This window comes from Nipponia nippon, unplaced genomic scaffold, assembly GCF_047370975.1.
Source record: "Nipponia nippon isolate SJK-2023a ecotype South Korea unplaced genomic scaffold, ASM4737097v1 scaffold_4, whole genome shotgun sequence".
Classification (NCBI taxonomy): Eukaryota; Metazoa; Chordata; class Aves; order Pelecaniformes; family Threskiornithidae; genus Nipponia; species Nipponia nippon.
Window position 1 is genome coordinate 65385927 of NW_028262358.1, and position 16757 is coordinate 65402683.

The 16757-nt window shown below is 40.7% G+C and overlaps 2 protein-coding genes across 8 annotated transcripts in view; one reads left to right on the forward strand and one right to left on the reverse strand.

The window, feature by feature from the left end:
- Positions 1-16757, reverse strand: part of AKAP7 (A-kinase anchoring protein 7) — a 93047-nt gene that overhangs the window by 44890 nt on the left and 31400 nt on the right. For 3 of the 7 annotated variants that reach the window (XM_087776822.1, XM_087776821.1, XM_087776826.1), the window contains exon 7: positions 6333-6477. In XM_087776822.1, coding sequence (XP_087632948.1) covers positions 6333-6477 — 145 coding nt within the window. Of the gene's footprint in view, positions 1-2019; positions 2099-5457; positions 5743-6332; positions 6478-10946; positions 11077-16757 lie in introns of those variants that run through there. The other 4 variants (XM_087776823.1, XM_087776825.1, XM_087776824.1 and 1 more) reach the window with 4 other exon arrangements.
- MSH5 (mutS homolog 5) lies at positions 11028-13463 on the forward strand. Its single transcript, XM_009460755.2, has one exon. The coding sequence runs from the start codon at positions 11028-11030 to the stop codon at positions 13461-13463; it is 2436 nt and encodes an 811-aa protein (XP_009459030.2).

Consider the following 16757-nt stretch of genomic DNA (forward strand, 5'->3'; position numbering starts at 1 on the left):
AAAGTAAAAGAAACGAACACACGATATGTGTAATTTTGGAGGATGTAGAATCTGGACAATCAAAACAGCATTTACTTGATTACCATTGCTGTTTCCAGTGTGTGAAAATGTTTAAATGCTGTATGAATAAAATCAATCACATTTTGGTCAAACCATCTGTAGACAGAGAAGGAGGAGAGTATCTAAAGGAGACAAATGGCAGTCTTTCTCTTCATTTAAGCCAGTGTCACTTTAAAAAGATTTCAGACCAACTGGGCAAACTTCATATTGCAGACTGTATTTGAACTCTCTTCTTCCTTGATGATGAAGGTGAAATATTACTGTATTTTTTGCTTGACACTGTAAGTGCATTTTTTAAAAAGAGCAAACCGAGGGATGTTCACAATCTATCCAACTACCAAGTGGTTTCCAATTCTTTTATTTTCAGTCATCTATTTCTTCTCAGTATTATTTTGAGTTCATAAAGTGATGTTATCATATCTATTTTCTGTTTCAGGTACAGATGAGTCTTTTCTCCCGTTCTTCTTTCTTCCGATTCTTTCTTCTTGGTAGGTATCCCCAAAACCTACTGCTGACAAATCTGTCTTCAGTCTGGACAGCTCTTATACAAGGTACCACCAGGAGCATCTTGTTCTTTGTTTGAGACATGGGTGTTGAGCAGCTGCCTGGCTAACATCGTAAAATGTAATGTGGAAGCATAAACTGCACCACTAAATCCTAAGTCAAGGTTATTAAAGTTTAACTAACTAAAAAGTTACTTAAACGATTCAACTAGCCTAACAGCGGCAATCTGCAAGAATAAATTTTGTTTGTAACATGTTCCATTCATAATATTATTGACCTCCCTCAGAAACGTGAAGCTTGCAAATATAATGCATCTTTTTGTCATTTAGTTGAAAATTTGTGTCTTTATATATACATATATGAAATTAACAAGCAAGCTAATTAACAAATATTAACATCCGTTCAAGTAGATATCTTAGACGCACATCTCGCCTACCTTAGACACCTCTTAGATCTTGCCTGTCTTACACACACATTTTAGGATGGGATGAGTGACTTTCTGCAGGTGTTTCCCATTTCAGAGAAACTGCAGAAGGTACCCTGATGAGAAGGTCAGACTGGACACTGAACTTGTACATAGTTCCATTGAAATGTAAATCAACCCACCAATGTTCTGCTACTTAAAAAGGCATCTGTTTGAGGTATTATTTGAGCAGCAAGGAGCATTACCTTTTACCGTGTTATTATGCTTCTATCCAGATAAAATAGATGTTTGTAGTCTGATATTTCAATTTCCATATTGCTACTGCTAGCTTGCAAGGGTTAAGGGGAACTATAATAGCATTTTAACCTCCAACTTGGCACACATTCCAGACATACGAGTTCTGGCTGTGCAGAAAGTCAGAGTAACCTGCTGGGTGGTTTCCACCAAGGAACAGACGTCTTGAAGTTTCTCTACCTCAGAGACAGCACAGGAGAAGTCTGATACATAAACTTCTTACTAGCCACTCAGGAGAACCTTATCACAGTTTACAGGCTGAATACAGCTTGGCATGTGGTAACTTTCTTTAATGTGTGTATAATCTCATTTTACATTACATTACTATAAAAAATTTTCTTTGAAACAAGCCTAGAAAAATCTTCATGAATGGATCCTGAAAATATTTAAGGGAGATACTTAATACTAAAGGCATATTTAACATAAGAAGATTTACATAATGCTCCCTTTGATGGTCAGAGGTTCTACTGAACATCTTCACCATGACACAAATAACTGACCAATCATTCAGGTGAAGGAGTATACATTGAGAAGCTCAACTCATTTCAGCATTCACTGGTCTTCTTTGGGATTTGAGGTGACACACAACAGCTGCCATGAGGTGGGTGCTCTGAAGAAGGACACTTTGTTGGCTTGCTGTTTTGTTTGCTTCAAAGAATAAACTGCACTCTACTTTGAGGATGAAGCTTCAACATTACTGTCACTGTCACACTAAATTTTAACTCCTGAATACATACCCTGTGGCTGGCATGCAGATGCAGAGAAATCTTCTGGTGCAGATGTTGGTAGGCTCTGCTGAAGATAGCGGATGCTGCTCTGTAACATATTGTCAAAGCCTGTTTACCTGCTGTGCATATTGCTGCAGCTCAGCAGGTGTTTCACAGCTGTCTTTACTCATATCAGGCTTTTATGCTTCCCATATTTTTAAACATGCTTTTCAAATGCACAGCTACCAAGCCGATATGTGTTGTGGCACTTATTAGTTATGGTAGTATGCAATTCTTTGTTGTGTATGGATTTCTGTTTCTAACATTAGTTCTGATCCCTTTTTAGATCTTTTCATCTTATTCGATGCATAACACTCAAGTCTGGCCCAAACTCTAGCTAACAAAAAGTAAACACTGTTTTTGTATTTTCTGTGCACTTCAAGGAAAGAAGATGCTTGAGTACACGTACACGTAGAAAGGACTAGAGCTAGACAGTGTTTTGTCTGTATTAAGTAATTTTCAAATTTCACTATTTCTGATGTATTAATAGAACTGCATTAACTCCCTCCTGTGCTTATTTTAATATTCTAGCTACCTATAGTTACTAAAAACCCTATTCAAATCACATTTTAAAACATTTTAAAATTAGTTTTTCAAAATTCATTAAAATATAGGTTTTTTTCTCTAAAATTAAAAAATAAGTGATTTAAACTCTGTTCCAATATAGCTGTTTTCCTTCTCCTGTTGGCTTTAGATAAATATTAACGTGTACAAAACCAGAAAAATTAAATGTATGCATTCGGGCAAGATGCACCTATGTCCATATAGGACTGAGAAAAGTGGGGATAGTAATACTATCCTCTCTTAATGTGGCATCAGTGAAGAACATCCATTCAAATACCACGGCTAGAGAAAGCCAGAGGTAGTACTCGTGTAAAAATAATTCAGAGAATTCTGTTCGGACAGTGAAAATGACAGTTCCCATAAATTCTTTATGCATTGTCACACCAGGATTGAGTTAAAGCCAAACAAGCATCTGATTCTTGCTTTGAATACCAGTTGATTGACTGCTGTTATAAACCATTTAATAGGACTCATATTCAAAAGACAGCTGAAAGACTGACTGTCTCATTTTAGCATTCTGAGATGTCAGTAACAAGACAAGTTCAAGAAGAGAGATTTAAACAAATGTTTTGATAGAACACTGTCAATATCTACCAAATATACTACTAAACAACTTTTATTTGTAATGAGTTATTTACCAAATTCCTTAATCAGATATCTATTCCAAAATATTCTGAAGTATATTTGTGAACGGTAGAACCTCAATTTCACCCAAATGAAAAATTGTATAACATGTTAAGTAATCCTGTAATTTCTATTTATGTAAGCATTTGGATGCACATAAATACATATTTGAATATAAAAACATGTACAGAAGACATTAGATATATGGTTATATACACAGATATAAACATAACTATGAGATATGCATAACAAGATAATAAAGATGATAATATATTTAGATAGATAGATAGATAGATAGATAGATAGATAGAAAAATAGATATGTATAAATATATCTCACTTTAATTTTGACTGGTCTGGATTTTGCAATAGTGTTACCACTAATTTAAACAGACATCCTACACTTTTTTTCCCTCTGTACTGCTTTTGATTTGTTTTGTTAACAGTCTACCTAAGCTAAATAAAGGTGGCCCTAAGTGCAAACAAAACCATTTACAGGAAATAATATTTAGCATTTGCAAAGTGCCTAACATGTTTAAAGTATTGTATAAGTATTTAATCATAAGTCCTCAAAACAGTCCTCAAGACCAGTGAGCACTTCCACCTGCAATGCTGCAGCATAGGGAAACAGTTTACCAGAAGGCAGAAACCAAGTTGCCACCAGAGCCCTACACCGAGTCGTGGAACCAGCACCAACTTTTAATAACGGTGTTTATGTAAAGCTGGTCCAAACAACAGGAATTAGAAGTATTACTAACTGTTCATGAACATCCTTTGTCTCCAACAGAGTGTTGGTTTTGATAGCATTAAAAATGAAACAATTCAGATCTTGAAAAGCAGCTGAAAAACAGCAGATGAGACACCAGGTATAACCAGGCATAACCTGCCTATTAACCAGGTATAGTTTTTACGATGATGAAAAAACCAATATGTGCTTAGGAAAAATGGAGTATAATGCATTATTCACATGTATTTCCGTCAATTATAAGCCTTTGAAAGTTGGATCTTTCCATCAAAATTAGCTCAATTAGAAGAGGTGCCTGATCAAAAGTTTTCCTTTTATTTTATGTTCACCATACTTTTAAACATTTTGCAGAATTTGGGGATGGACACGGTACCTTCATAAAGTCTTCGTCTTCTTGAGATTTCTTAGTCCTTAACAATGTATCTTCATAACAAACAGAAGTTTTCATCTTTTTGAGATTTCTTAGTCCTTAAGGATGTGTCTTCATAACAAATAGAAGTTTTCATCTTTTTGAGATTCCTTATTACTTAAGGGTGAAGATAGGACTTTCCTTCAAAACTGTCCACATGAGAAAACATTCCAGTGAAGGCGTTTCTAGTCAGCTAGTTGGGATGGCAGCGGTATTGGAAGATTTCCCTGATGTTGCATGTTTTGTTCTTTCTTTCTGAGGATATGATCATTCCTTGGTCATGAATATTTTCATTACTAAGGCTAGTATGCTTTGGAGTGGGAAATGTTAGATCCACTGAATAATTTGCTTGTTGGAATGACTTCCGGTCTTTTTTTTTTTTTTTTATATTTCTGTTTATTACCAGAAATCTGGAGAATGTTGCAAGGTATATGAGAACAAATTTATCATAGTCTTTAAGTAAGCATTTTATTGCTGAGGCTCCTTATAAAAGATTTTTCATATTTCTTTCCTATTATTAGAGGATCCATATAAGAACAGATGTTCTCTTTTCCTTAAGTAGGTCAAAGTCAATACTTTACTTTATAAAGATTTATTAACACTGTCCATATTCTTGGTGAGATGGAGCTATTGCTCATTGACAACATGCAAAATAGAGTTTTGCTCTATTTCTAAATTTCTATTTCTAAAGAAAAAAGACAAAGTTAAGTCTTCACACGAACTTTTGGTATGAATTTCAGTATCTCATGTCTTCCAACACTGCATTCAACCTTTGACATGACTCCAGAAAAAAAAAAAAATCCCCCAAACATAAAAACCAAGCTGTACCGGTACAAAGAAAAAATATAACCCGATCTCCAAAGACCATGGCCTGTTCCTTGCTATAAACGTGTCTTTTGAGACTCACCTCTGACATGACATATATAAAGAATCAGCCTAATTAGGACAGGTGAAAAAAGCAATTAATATAAAAAACTTTGTATTTTGCAGTACTACTACTTGACCGTCTTCCCATGTCATCTGATTTCTTAAAGACCTGCAGGTGCAGGAATGGTATTTTTAAAAATATTCCCAACACATCACACAATATACTCCTAGATTTAAAGGGGTGATTGCATTTAAGAAAAAATCCTCAACATTCTCTAGTTACTCCACTCAGCGTGTTTTAACTCATGTTCTTAATATGACTAATAGCAGCCCCAAGATCCACTATCAGCTGCTGGGAACTAACCATCACAGCGAGATGTATTGTACAAGCCATTATCCCATAGTCCCTCAGTCCACAGACCTTCCATGTGTACCACCTGAAGTTCCAGCTATACGTAACTTGTGGCAGAAATGAGAAGACAAGCCTGTAATTTTAATCATAGGGATGTGAAGCTTCTGTTCAGATGAAGCAGGAGAACACAACTGTGATTTCTAGCATTGCAATGATCTAAGCAAGGTGTCTGTACCATGTTTAAAGTCTTGATGGCATTCTGAACAGTTATTATGAAATCTGTTGTACCACTGAAATTCTGTCTGTATATGAATGTAGTCCAAGTAAGGTCATGTCTCTGCCAAACCAGAGACATTTCACTTAGCTTTAGTCATCTATAATTACTTCATCTAATCTAACTTAGTCACACAGGCTGTCTTTATAGTCAACAGAGAGACGAGCAGCTCTGGAGAGTGATACATCTCATGTATCTTAAACGTTCATTTTAGGATGAGAAATGGAACTGGATTCTGGGGACAGATAGTTGAACACAAACTTTAGCTGTCAGCAAGAAGCACTGCACAGTGTTCCTGGAGAGCCAGGATTAAAGGACAGACTTCTGTCAGACTCCATGTATATTATTACAAGAATCGCCCAACTGCAGAAAACTGCAGAAAAAATGGCTTTTCAGGCATATAACTTATGGGCACAATTGATATAACAGGAAAATGAAGATGTACTTACCAAAAACAATAGAGGACTCACAGAAGTAGTAACCATTCGGTTGCTTTTTTTTCAACATGGAGCAAAGATCTAGGCGGTGCAGGATTTCATCTCCAAAATAATGGTTTTTAAAATCTTCGTACAGGCTTGAGTCAATTTTTTTCACCTTTAAATAGCAACATAAAATTCAATTAGGCATGCTACTAGAAGACAGAATTTTCATATTTAATTCCTACAGTTTTCATTTTAACCAGAGGTATAGTTACGATGGAAAACTACTTCAAGATGCAAAGAGAATACTGAAACAATAATGTGCCAGATCTTCTGTTTTACTTAAGCACTGACGGATACAGAACTTAAACAATGAAATGAAAGTGCCATTACACCTCCTTTCTACCCCTCCTTCTTCAGTCCTGTAGGAAACAACTCAATATACACAATGCTACAACTGCTTTAACTTCCAATGGTTTGCAGCAGTCTTCATGGAACATGTAACTGGAGATTATTCTTGCTGTCCTCACTGGGCATGCTACTCAAGGAAGAATCTCAAATGTTTGTCAAGGGCAGTTTTCTGGGTCTTTAAAATCACCAAACAGGAAAATATGGTTGTATTTAATGAGCACTAGGCATTTTATCTCAGTAAATCTAGAAAACTTCCAGTGATTTATCATATCAGTATCATTATGTAGCTTTGCATATACAAAGTGGAACATAATAAATATTCTATTAGGCTGTTTTCAGAAAACCTCATTTCAGTAGTTATTTTAAGAGTTTAGGGCTCCTCATTCCATTGTATTTTCAATAAAAATGCATGATCTCTGCAGAAAGTCAATATTTCCTCCTTCAAGCTACCTCAGAATAATGCTGTTTGCTTTTTAAAAATCGTTACTCTATGCTAAGGGATGTTAGGAATGACCACTGCCTCCAGCAGCTGCAGCCCAGGGCTCCCTATTGCCTGGCTGCTGGAGCCCAGCCCGGTGCCCCGGGGACCCAGGGTCTTTGATGGATGTACCTGCTGCTTTCCCATCCCAGAGACACATAAACATGCTCAGAGGACATGGACACGGCTGGCTACACCGGCTGCCACACACAAGGTGCTGCCTTCAACAGCACCCACATACATGGCCCACAAGAGACACACGTGTGGACAGCCCCCAGCAGAGACAGAAGGTCGCTAGGGCGGGTGCACCCATGACTCTCTCCAGGTTTACAAGCACACACACATTTGTGCATCGCCCAAGCACTGTCACGGCCCCTCTGTCCGCCCGGCACCCCTGCCCAGATCCCAGGCCCCCCTACCCACCTCACAGGTCCCCCATTTGCCCGCCAGTCCAGCTTGAGGTTTGGTAGTGAACACCCGCAGACAAACCCCCCCCCCCCCCCCCCCCGATTTAGGGAAGATACAGACATTTGCCCCCAGCAGCCAGCGCACTAGCTTGGTGTGCCCACCAGCGCCGTTTTACACAGAACCGACCCTTTTACACCCCATTCTGTCCACTCCTCCTTTGTTCCTCCCCATCCCCTTCCCCTGCACATCCCCCATCTGTTTGCACAGTCCCACCGACCCCCCCAGCACACTGGGCCCTCAGCTTTACATCCCCAACAGCTGCAAAGTCCCGGTGTGCCTGAAGTTTCCTGACAGCCCATCAATTAGTGTGACTGACGAGGTTTGTTTCTTGGTTTTGTCTGTTATGTTTGACAGGTTTCTGTCTTTCTGTATTTTGTTTATGGCTTCCCCCCTTCCCTTACCATCCCATTTGACAAGGTACTCAGCCAGACAATGCTACTGAAATAAACATCCCCACACTCCACATGCCCTTATCAGTCTGTGCGGCCGACCAGCTTTGGCTCTTGCTACTGCCGCCCTTATCCTGTGCTGGTCAGGTTTGTGTCTCTGTATGTGTTGTTTAGGGCTTCCTCCTTTTCTTATTATCCCCTTCTGCACTGAAAAGGTCCTTCACCAGACACCCTAAAGGGGACAGATGCCGTCTCCTTCCTCACACCCTTACACTATATCCGTTCATCTGAGCATCACACTCAGGCGCTTCTCGTGATGCTTCATTTACAATTACTCATATGCAAGATGAGCTCAGCATTGGTATGTCTACTTAGCTTTTACTTAGGTACAAAATTATTGACTTCGGAAGCACTTTGCTTGAGTAAGTACCTGCACATTTGGTTCTCTAAAGTCTAATTTAGAGACTTTTGGTCCCCTAAAGTCTAATTTAGTGAAAATCAGAAATGTCCTTCCATTTCTTTAATCTCTGAAACGATGACATCTAGTGGTGGATGCTTTCCGTTTCAGGTACACCACCTCCTTGGAAATCTACATTTATTCCAGCCTCAGTGTCATTATTTAAAATTTGATATTCTATGGCTAGATTAGTCCTTATGTACTAAGGTTATTTTGAAATTAAATCATCATTCTTTGCCTTTTGGCTGACAGTTCTTTGAAATACATTTAGACATCAATCAGTAATAAAAAAACACCTTTTCAGCCAGGAGAACACTTGTCAAAATGTGAAGCCTTGAGTACTCGTGGAACAAAACGAGGAAAAGATCAAAATCACCACTTCACGCTCCAATAAAAAAATAGCATTTACAAGAGGTTGGGATGTTGCTTGTCAAAAACAGATTGGTACGATGTGAATCAAATGTTGAATGCTCAGGAACCTAGTTATGCTCGAGATGCACTACTGAAAGATATTTGGAAAAGCAGCCATGGGAAAACTATGATATTTTTAGTAACTTGGAGCAATTTCTGGAGCACTGTTTGTAATGAGATGTGAAAGGATGAAACAATGCGGGTGCATGGGAAGGTCACGGTTCATTTCTTAATTGAAAGGGTCTGGAGCAGTAGAGATGAAAACGAGGAGTTGTTTCCACATGGGAAAGTTACAGATGCTGATTACAGAGATATGCTATAACTGGGGCAGGGTGAGAAACAAGAGTACTTGAGAGGCCATTCTGAAGCGTTTGGTGCTGGAAGGGGAGGAGGAAGACACCTGCCTCTTGAGGAAGCGCTGTAATGAATAGATGCCTGTAAAGGGACATGGCTGCGTAATGCAGGCCTGGAGAGGCGTTGCATGTGGAGCTCTTGCAAGACTGGCAGGGCACCAAGCAGACAGCATTTGGTAGCCTTGTCATGTCTGTTAACTCTCGGCACCTCCTCTGTATGCAGGCAGGAAGGTGCAGCCTGCCGCCCCCAGCCTGCAGTTGAACCCTCCAGCTGCATGGACCCCCCATGGCTGCTGTCAGCAGGCAGCCAGGCAGCGTTCGCCCCGTCGTGGGACCAGGGGCAGGAAGGCTCAAGTGGTGACAGGCCTTAACATGGCTGCAAAGCGAGGTGCCCGACACCCTCCCGCAAGCAGCTTCAGTTTCTGTGTACCAGACCCCACAGCCAAAATGCCCGACGCCCATCACCACACATCCAGCTCTCCAAAGCCGAGGACTGCATATGGAGGTTCATTTACAGTTGCTCGAAGTAGCTCGTTAAGTGAACTGCAGAAGCCGCAACGGATGAAAGAGGCGAGCAGCGGGGAGCTGGGCAGAGGGTAGGGCCGGCCATGGGTCCCGCTGTCGCACTGACAGGCGGTGCAGAGGCAGGCCACAGAGATGCTCCCTGGGAGCGGACGCTTGGCATCCCTTGCCGGCCGGCTGCTCGAGGGGGCTTCTTCCGACCGCCGCCTCTCCATCCTCCTCAGCGCGGGGCTCCGAGGAGGCCGGGAGCCGCTCCCCGAGGACGGGGCAGGGGCTGGCGGGGAAGAGCTTGAGCCCCGAGGAGAGGGGTGCTCCCATTCCGCCGGGAGGCCGCGAGGGAGGTTGGGGGTCCGTTCCCCGCATGACGGCAGGGACTTGCTGCCGGGAGAGGGCTGCCGTGCGCCCCCGGCAGCGGTGGGGGATCGGCGGGTCGCGGCAGGGGCGGGGGCGGGATGGCGGCCGCGGCCTGGCTGGGGAGACGGGGCTCAGCGCCGCTGCGCGGCGCCTTCCTGACAGGACCCGGCGGCGGGGAGGCTTGAGCGCAGGGAGGGCCAAGCAGCGGCCCGGAGAGGGAGGGGAAGGGGGTCAAGATAAAACTTTTTGGGCTGCAAAGAGACGCAGCAACCGAGGCGAGCTGCCCGTCTGTGGTGAGGAGGGTGAGTAGAGGGGGGAAGATGTGGGAGAGGGTTGGAGGTGGGTTGCTGACAGCCACTGTGGAAACCATTTGGTATGGTTGATCCCCGGAGCAGTATGTTATGTACTTGTACAGAAACTGGTACTATGTGACGGTGCTGCTGGGGTAGGACCCTGAAACAATGACCAGTTTACGTGGCTGCATTGTTGTGAGGAGCTGTGGTCAGCCCGTGGGGGTGTCCCGTACCTCTGAGGAATGATGATTTTGTACATATATATATACATGTGCATATACATTACTGTATTTATGGGTATTTGGGCATACAAATATACTTACTAAAATAAAGGATACAAAGAAAAACTGTAAAACAATTCCAGCATTGCTGGTAGTTAGCTCAGTCACACATGGCTTGGAGCAAGATGGCGGCTGTAGTTCTTGGCTGCATCTTTTCACTTGAACAGGTAACGCGTGTTTTTAATTCCTGGTAGCATCTTAGTTTCTCCAGGGTTGGAAGACTGAGTGTTAACCTGCTGTTCTCAATTACAGTTACTTCTCAGGACTTTTTGGATGAGTTGTGAATAAAAATATCTTTCTCCAACAGAATGAGCGCCACATCAGCCACGAGTTGTGCCTTGCCACCACCACTTGGGCCTGAACAAGAGGACCAAGAGTGCTCTGAGACACACATGTCTGTTTTGTGGTATGCAGGGCAGCTTGCAATTACTTATTATGATACAGAAGACTGCTCAGTCTACTTCATGTCTGACACACCTGATAATGAAGACCTCAAGCTACTGCATAAAGTGATCGGGGAAGTTAATCCTCAATGCATAGTGACCAGTGCAAAACAGGACCAGAATATTGCCGAATTCCTGACCAACCTAACAGCTACTGCTGGTGATAAAGATATAGGAAAACCAGAAATTGTCCTGTTTCCTAACATAGATTTTGGCCTAGAAGTCAGCAAGCAACGGATCTTATCTAGGCAATTTCCATTTATCCCATCTCATATGACTGCAACAGAGAAAATTCTCTACTTGTCCTCAATCATCCCTTTTGAGAGCCCACTCATGATACGAGCCCTAGGGGGACTCCTTAAGTTCCTAGACAGGAGAAGGGTTGGAGTTGAGCTCGAAGAAAGCACTATTGCAGTTCCTATTTTGGCCTTTAAAAAGTTTGTGCTGTCAGATATTGTGAATATGGACCAAGACACTTACTGTGTCCTGCAGATATTTAAAAGTGATATCCATCCTTCTGTGTACAAGCTGTCCAGTGGATTAAAAGAAGGATTCAGTTTATATGGAATTTTAAACCGTTGCAGGTGCAAATGGGGAGAAAAACTGCTGAGGCTGTGGCTCACACGACCTACTCGGAACTTGACAGAGCTGAACAAACGGCTAGATGTTATCCACTTCTTCCTACTGGCTCAGAACCACGAAACAGTCCTCACTCTTCAAGGTTGCCTCAAGAATATTAAAAATGTGCCTCTTATTCTAAAGAGAATGACTCTTTCCCACACAAAAGTTAGTGACTGGCAAGCACTCTATAAGACAGTGTACAGTGCAGTGTGCCTTAGAGACACATGTCGTTCTCTGCCCAACACTATTGAACTCTTTCAGACTATTTCGCGTGTCTTCACTGATGATCTGCACTACATTGCTAGTCTAATCAGCAAAGTGGTGGACTTCGAAGGCAGCAGCTCAGAGAACCGCTTCACTGTTAGACCCAATGTGGACCCCACCATCGATGAGAAGAAACGAAAGCTGATGGGACTGTCAGACTTCCTTACTGAAGTGGCACGAAAAGAACTGGAGACCTTGGACAATCGTATTCCTTCCTGTTGTGTGATCTACATTCCTTTGATTGGGTTCCTTCTCTCCATTCCACGGCTACCAACTATGGTGGATAAGAGTGACTTCGAAATTGAAGGCTTGGACTTCATGTTCTTGTCAGAGGATAAACTGCACTACAGGAGTGCTAGGACTAAGGAGCTAGACAGCCTGCTGGGTGACTTGCACTGTGAGATCAGAGACCAGGAAACACTTATTATGCACCAGCTGCAGACAAAGATCTTGGAGAAGTCTGAAGTGCTTAACAGTGTGATTGAGTATACTGCACACCTAGATGTGCTGCTAGCTTTGGCAGTGATGGCCCGGGAGAATGCCTACTGCCGGCCACGCTTTACTCACCGCCATGGCTTCCGCATCAAGGATGGAAGACATCCACTCATGGAACTATGTGCAAAGACTTTTGTGGCCAATCCTGTGAACAGTGGTGAGGCTACCAGACGAATAAAGATCATCACAGGGCCCAACTCATCTGGAAAGAGCGTCTACTTAAAGCAAGTAGGTCTTATAGTATTCATGGCTCTAATCGGTAGTTATGTCCCTGCAGCAGAGGCAGAGATTGGAGTAATTGATGGGATTTACACAAGAATCCACAGTAGGGAATCAGTTTCTGTAGGGCTCTCTACTTTCATGATTGATCTTAACCAGGTTGCCAAGGCAGTAAACAATGCCACAGAGAGGTCCTTGGTACTTATTGACGAGTTTGGTAAAGGGACCAACACACTGGACGGCCTGTCCCTTCTGGCTGCGGTCCTGAGGTACTGGATCAGTCAAGGAACACAGTGCCCACAGGTCTTTGTCTCCACTAATTTTCACAGTTTAATGCAGCTAGAACTCCTGCCTGACACACCTCTTCTGGAATACCTGACCATGGAGACCCACCAAGATGGAGATGAGTTGATATTTTTCTATCAGATCAAACAGGGCATGTCCACTGTTAGTCATGCGGCCAACATTGCTGCATTAGCAGGAATGCCAGCCAAAATTATTGAAAGAGGAGTGGAAGTGTCAGAACTGATTCGCAATGGAAAAGCTATCAAACGTATTGATCATCCTTCAAAAGGAGATCGGATGGAGAAATGCAAGTCTGTTGTGGAAAAGTTTCTTCGCCTAGACCTCGATGATCCCCATGTGGACGTAGAAGAGTTCATGCGTAAAGAGGTGCTGCCTTCTGCAGCCTCCGTCCTGTAACAGGGGTAGGTGTAACAGCATAGATTACATCCTATCTAGCATGTTCAGTAGAAGAGTTTGGAAATTTAAGGAATGATCACTGTGACTAACACCTCACACTACATTTAGCTTGCAACAAACTGTCTATAGTTATGTCCTTTCTTCTTCTTGTTTAAAACAAGTACTGTAGTTACATATCTCTGCAATATGGTGTATGATAGGAAAGCAGGAAGACCGAAAGATGAGAATTCAAGAACCTCTTCCAGCTGTTGGGTCACACAGTTTGTGCATTTTCTGCCCCTGTTGTTAGATCTTCAGATTAAAAAACTACTGTAGAAAAATCACAAAACATTTCTGCTGGTCTCATAAAACTGTGAAAGCAAAGTGTTTATTGTTTTGTATTGTGCCAAAGTGATCGTTTCAGACATTTTAGGATCAGCATCAAAGATTCCAAATAAATATGTGCCTCAGACTCCCGTATCAGCAAGTAACAGTTGTCATAATACAAACCACTGACGTGGAGGCTGATAAATGGAAATACAGAGCGATTTAATGAGCTCTGCAGCTTTTCTTATACTAGCGTTTCTGTCCAAAATGCCAGAGATCCCAGGAGTTATTATACAAAGAATGCTGGAGGTCAGAATCAGCAGGGACTGATAAACAGGGGAAGTGCTTTGGTTTTACTGAGAATCACTCTTCTCACAAGATTCGATATGGTATGACTATGTATCTATGCCATATGGGTATAAATAAAAGCAAAATTACAAATCTAGGAAACTGAAAACTATACTAGGATGTAAGACAGAAATTCACGTTTTCTATTCTATTTTTGAGTATTGCGTAAAACTTAACATGAGAGAAATAATACCAGAAGGGAAGGATTCCCTTTCACTTCTCTTGTCATACAGAGGATCTTTACTGAACACAGTATTTGATGTATGCATATGCAACAAAAATTCATTAACAAATTAATGAAGCAGGAGACATGATATGGAAGTACTATAGAAGTAATATCCTTCCCTGCAACAAGATAAGTGCCTGGGGTTCCTTATCTAAATAAGACAGAAGAGACATTAGATAGCTTATCGTCTGACTGCCAAAACTTGCTGTAACTGCTTACAGTATGGCTAATAAAAGACATCAGCAGATATACTACATCTCTCTTCAGCTATATTTCATTTCAAGAAGCCAAAAATATTAATGTCACACAAATTGAGAGAAAATTTACATGAGAAAAAAGTCATTACCTTCATAACTATCAGTATTAAGCATCTTATCTGGTATGTCTAGCTGAAGATAGCAAAAAGATGAATGTGAGTGCACATCAAAAAGATTTGAATTTGGAGACACTGCTTTGGGTTTGATTCAGTGTGGAATTTTTTCTTTTATGATGAAGGAATTATGATTATTATTATTACTACAAAATAAGTACCTCATGTTATCTCTATATGAAACTAGGATAGTGGCAAAAGTTTAAAATAATTTACATTAAAAATACAAGACTAAATTACTGAATCATGCAGTTACTGCTGTTTCCAGTACAATCATAATAATACTGTCTGCAAAGTAATATCTAGCATCTTGATGATGTTACCTTTGAAGCTGAATGGTAACAGTGAATCAGGCCTTGTACAACACTTGCAAGTGTTGTAAATACAAATGGATTTTTCTCACTAATATATTCTCTTTTACTAATTATACATAGAGTATTCTAAAGATACAGTGTACAGAAGAACATCATATATTAAATATTCATAAATTATATTTTTGGCATTTTTTCTTGTCAACCACTGTCTAGGCTAAGGATATACTCCTTACTAATTAAGCAGATGCCATCAGAGCAATTTAGCTGTCAGTCATCTTCTACTTATGAAATCCATTTCACAGTATTTGCAGTTCTGGCAGCACTAGGTATCAAAGGATCTCCAAACGTCATGCAGCATTTATCAAGTGTGCCTCACAACACGCCCTGAAATAAACAGCAGTCTGGACGAATGAAAAGCAGAGGGGTTGTGAATGACCTGTGGCAGCATAGCAGGGTAGTGAGGGAAGCAGGAATGGAAATGTTATCTTCAAGTGCAAAACTCCAGTTGCTTCTTTCCTTGTGTTTCATTAGGTTCTTTGTATAGAAGATAATGATACTAACCCAAGATTCTTCTCATTCAAACAATCAATTGTGGAAACAGCTAAACATGTGCAAGTAAATTATATCCCTTTATCTCCTTCCACAACGACACCTAGAGGCACACCCCACCTCCTTATTTTGGGGAAGTTTTCAGTGGCACATTTGATCTCAGAATTGTCCAACTAACCACGAAGAATGAGTTGCTCCCACTTCTGAGTAGGTAAATAAGTTTTTTAACCTGAGAAGCTGAAGAGGGTGCAGTAACCCAGGTAGCTCTTTTCTAACCTACTTTATCTCACATTTTTATCCTTTATTAATGTCTGTTTCCAAGTGTTTTGCATTTACCATTTTTAGCTTAATGCTGTGCTTTCAACATGGAAAGCTGATTTCTTGAGATCTTTATTAATTTTGAATTCTCAAACTCTTTGCTTTGTAAATACCAGCAACAATTTGGGAAAGTCAAAATCTTTTCAGAGTATATGCATTTCAAAAATGCTTGTAGCTATATTAAGGTTTGAAAAACAGATTTTTTTTTTTTCCCCAAAAGATAACTTTGTGGAATTTAGATGTCATTATGAGGAGAGTGGCTTAACAGAGTATTGCTTCAAACAAGGAAACTTTTAACATTTAAAAGAAGTATTAATATAGTTACAAAGCTATAGCTGTGAACTATACTCAACTACTTTAGTTCTATTTGCTCTTTTATATGCTTTCTCATGTAATCTTTATCCACTCCTCCCTTCTTGTTTTTCACACTGTTGTATGACCTGAAAATGCAATTAAACATTATATTAAAACGTACTATAAAATAGTTATTCCTTTTATATTTCATGTTTTTATTTATTGTTCTCAGTAAATGCATGAAACCATCTCACTAAATGCATGGACACAATGAAACAAAAAATGATAGTAAAGGCTGATGCTTATGCCCGACAGTGGCTTGACAGAGAAAAATTCCTGATTGATAAAATAATTTACAGATTTTTAATACATAGTATCTTTCTATACAGTGTATCTTTAGAATACCATATGCATTATCCAGCATTATGAAGGACTAAGGAAGATGATTTGGAATGCCATTGACCTTGTTCTGTCAGCAGCAGTGAATATCAGAACACAGAAAGCATGCATCCTGGCTAATAGTTCATGAAAGGCAGATAAATGTAAACAAAACAAACCACCAAAAAACA

Coding starts and splice junctions, on each gene's coding strand:
- MSH5 (XM_009460755.2), top strand. CDS start 11,028: ATGAGCGCCACATCAGCCACGAGTTGTGCCTTGCCACCACCACTTGGG.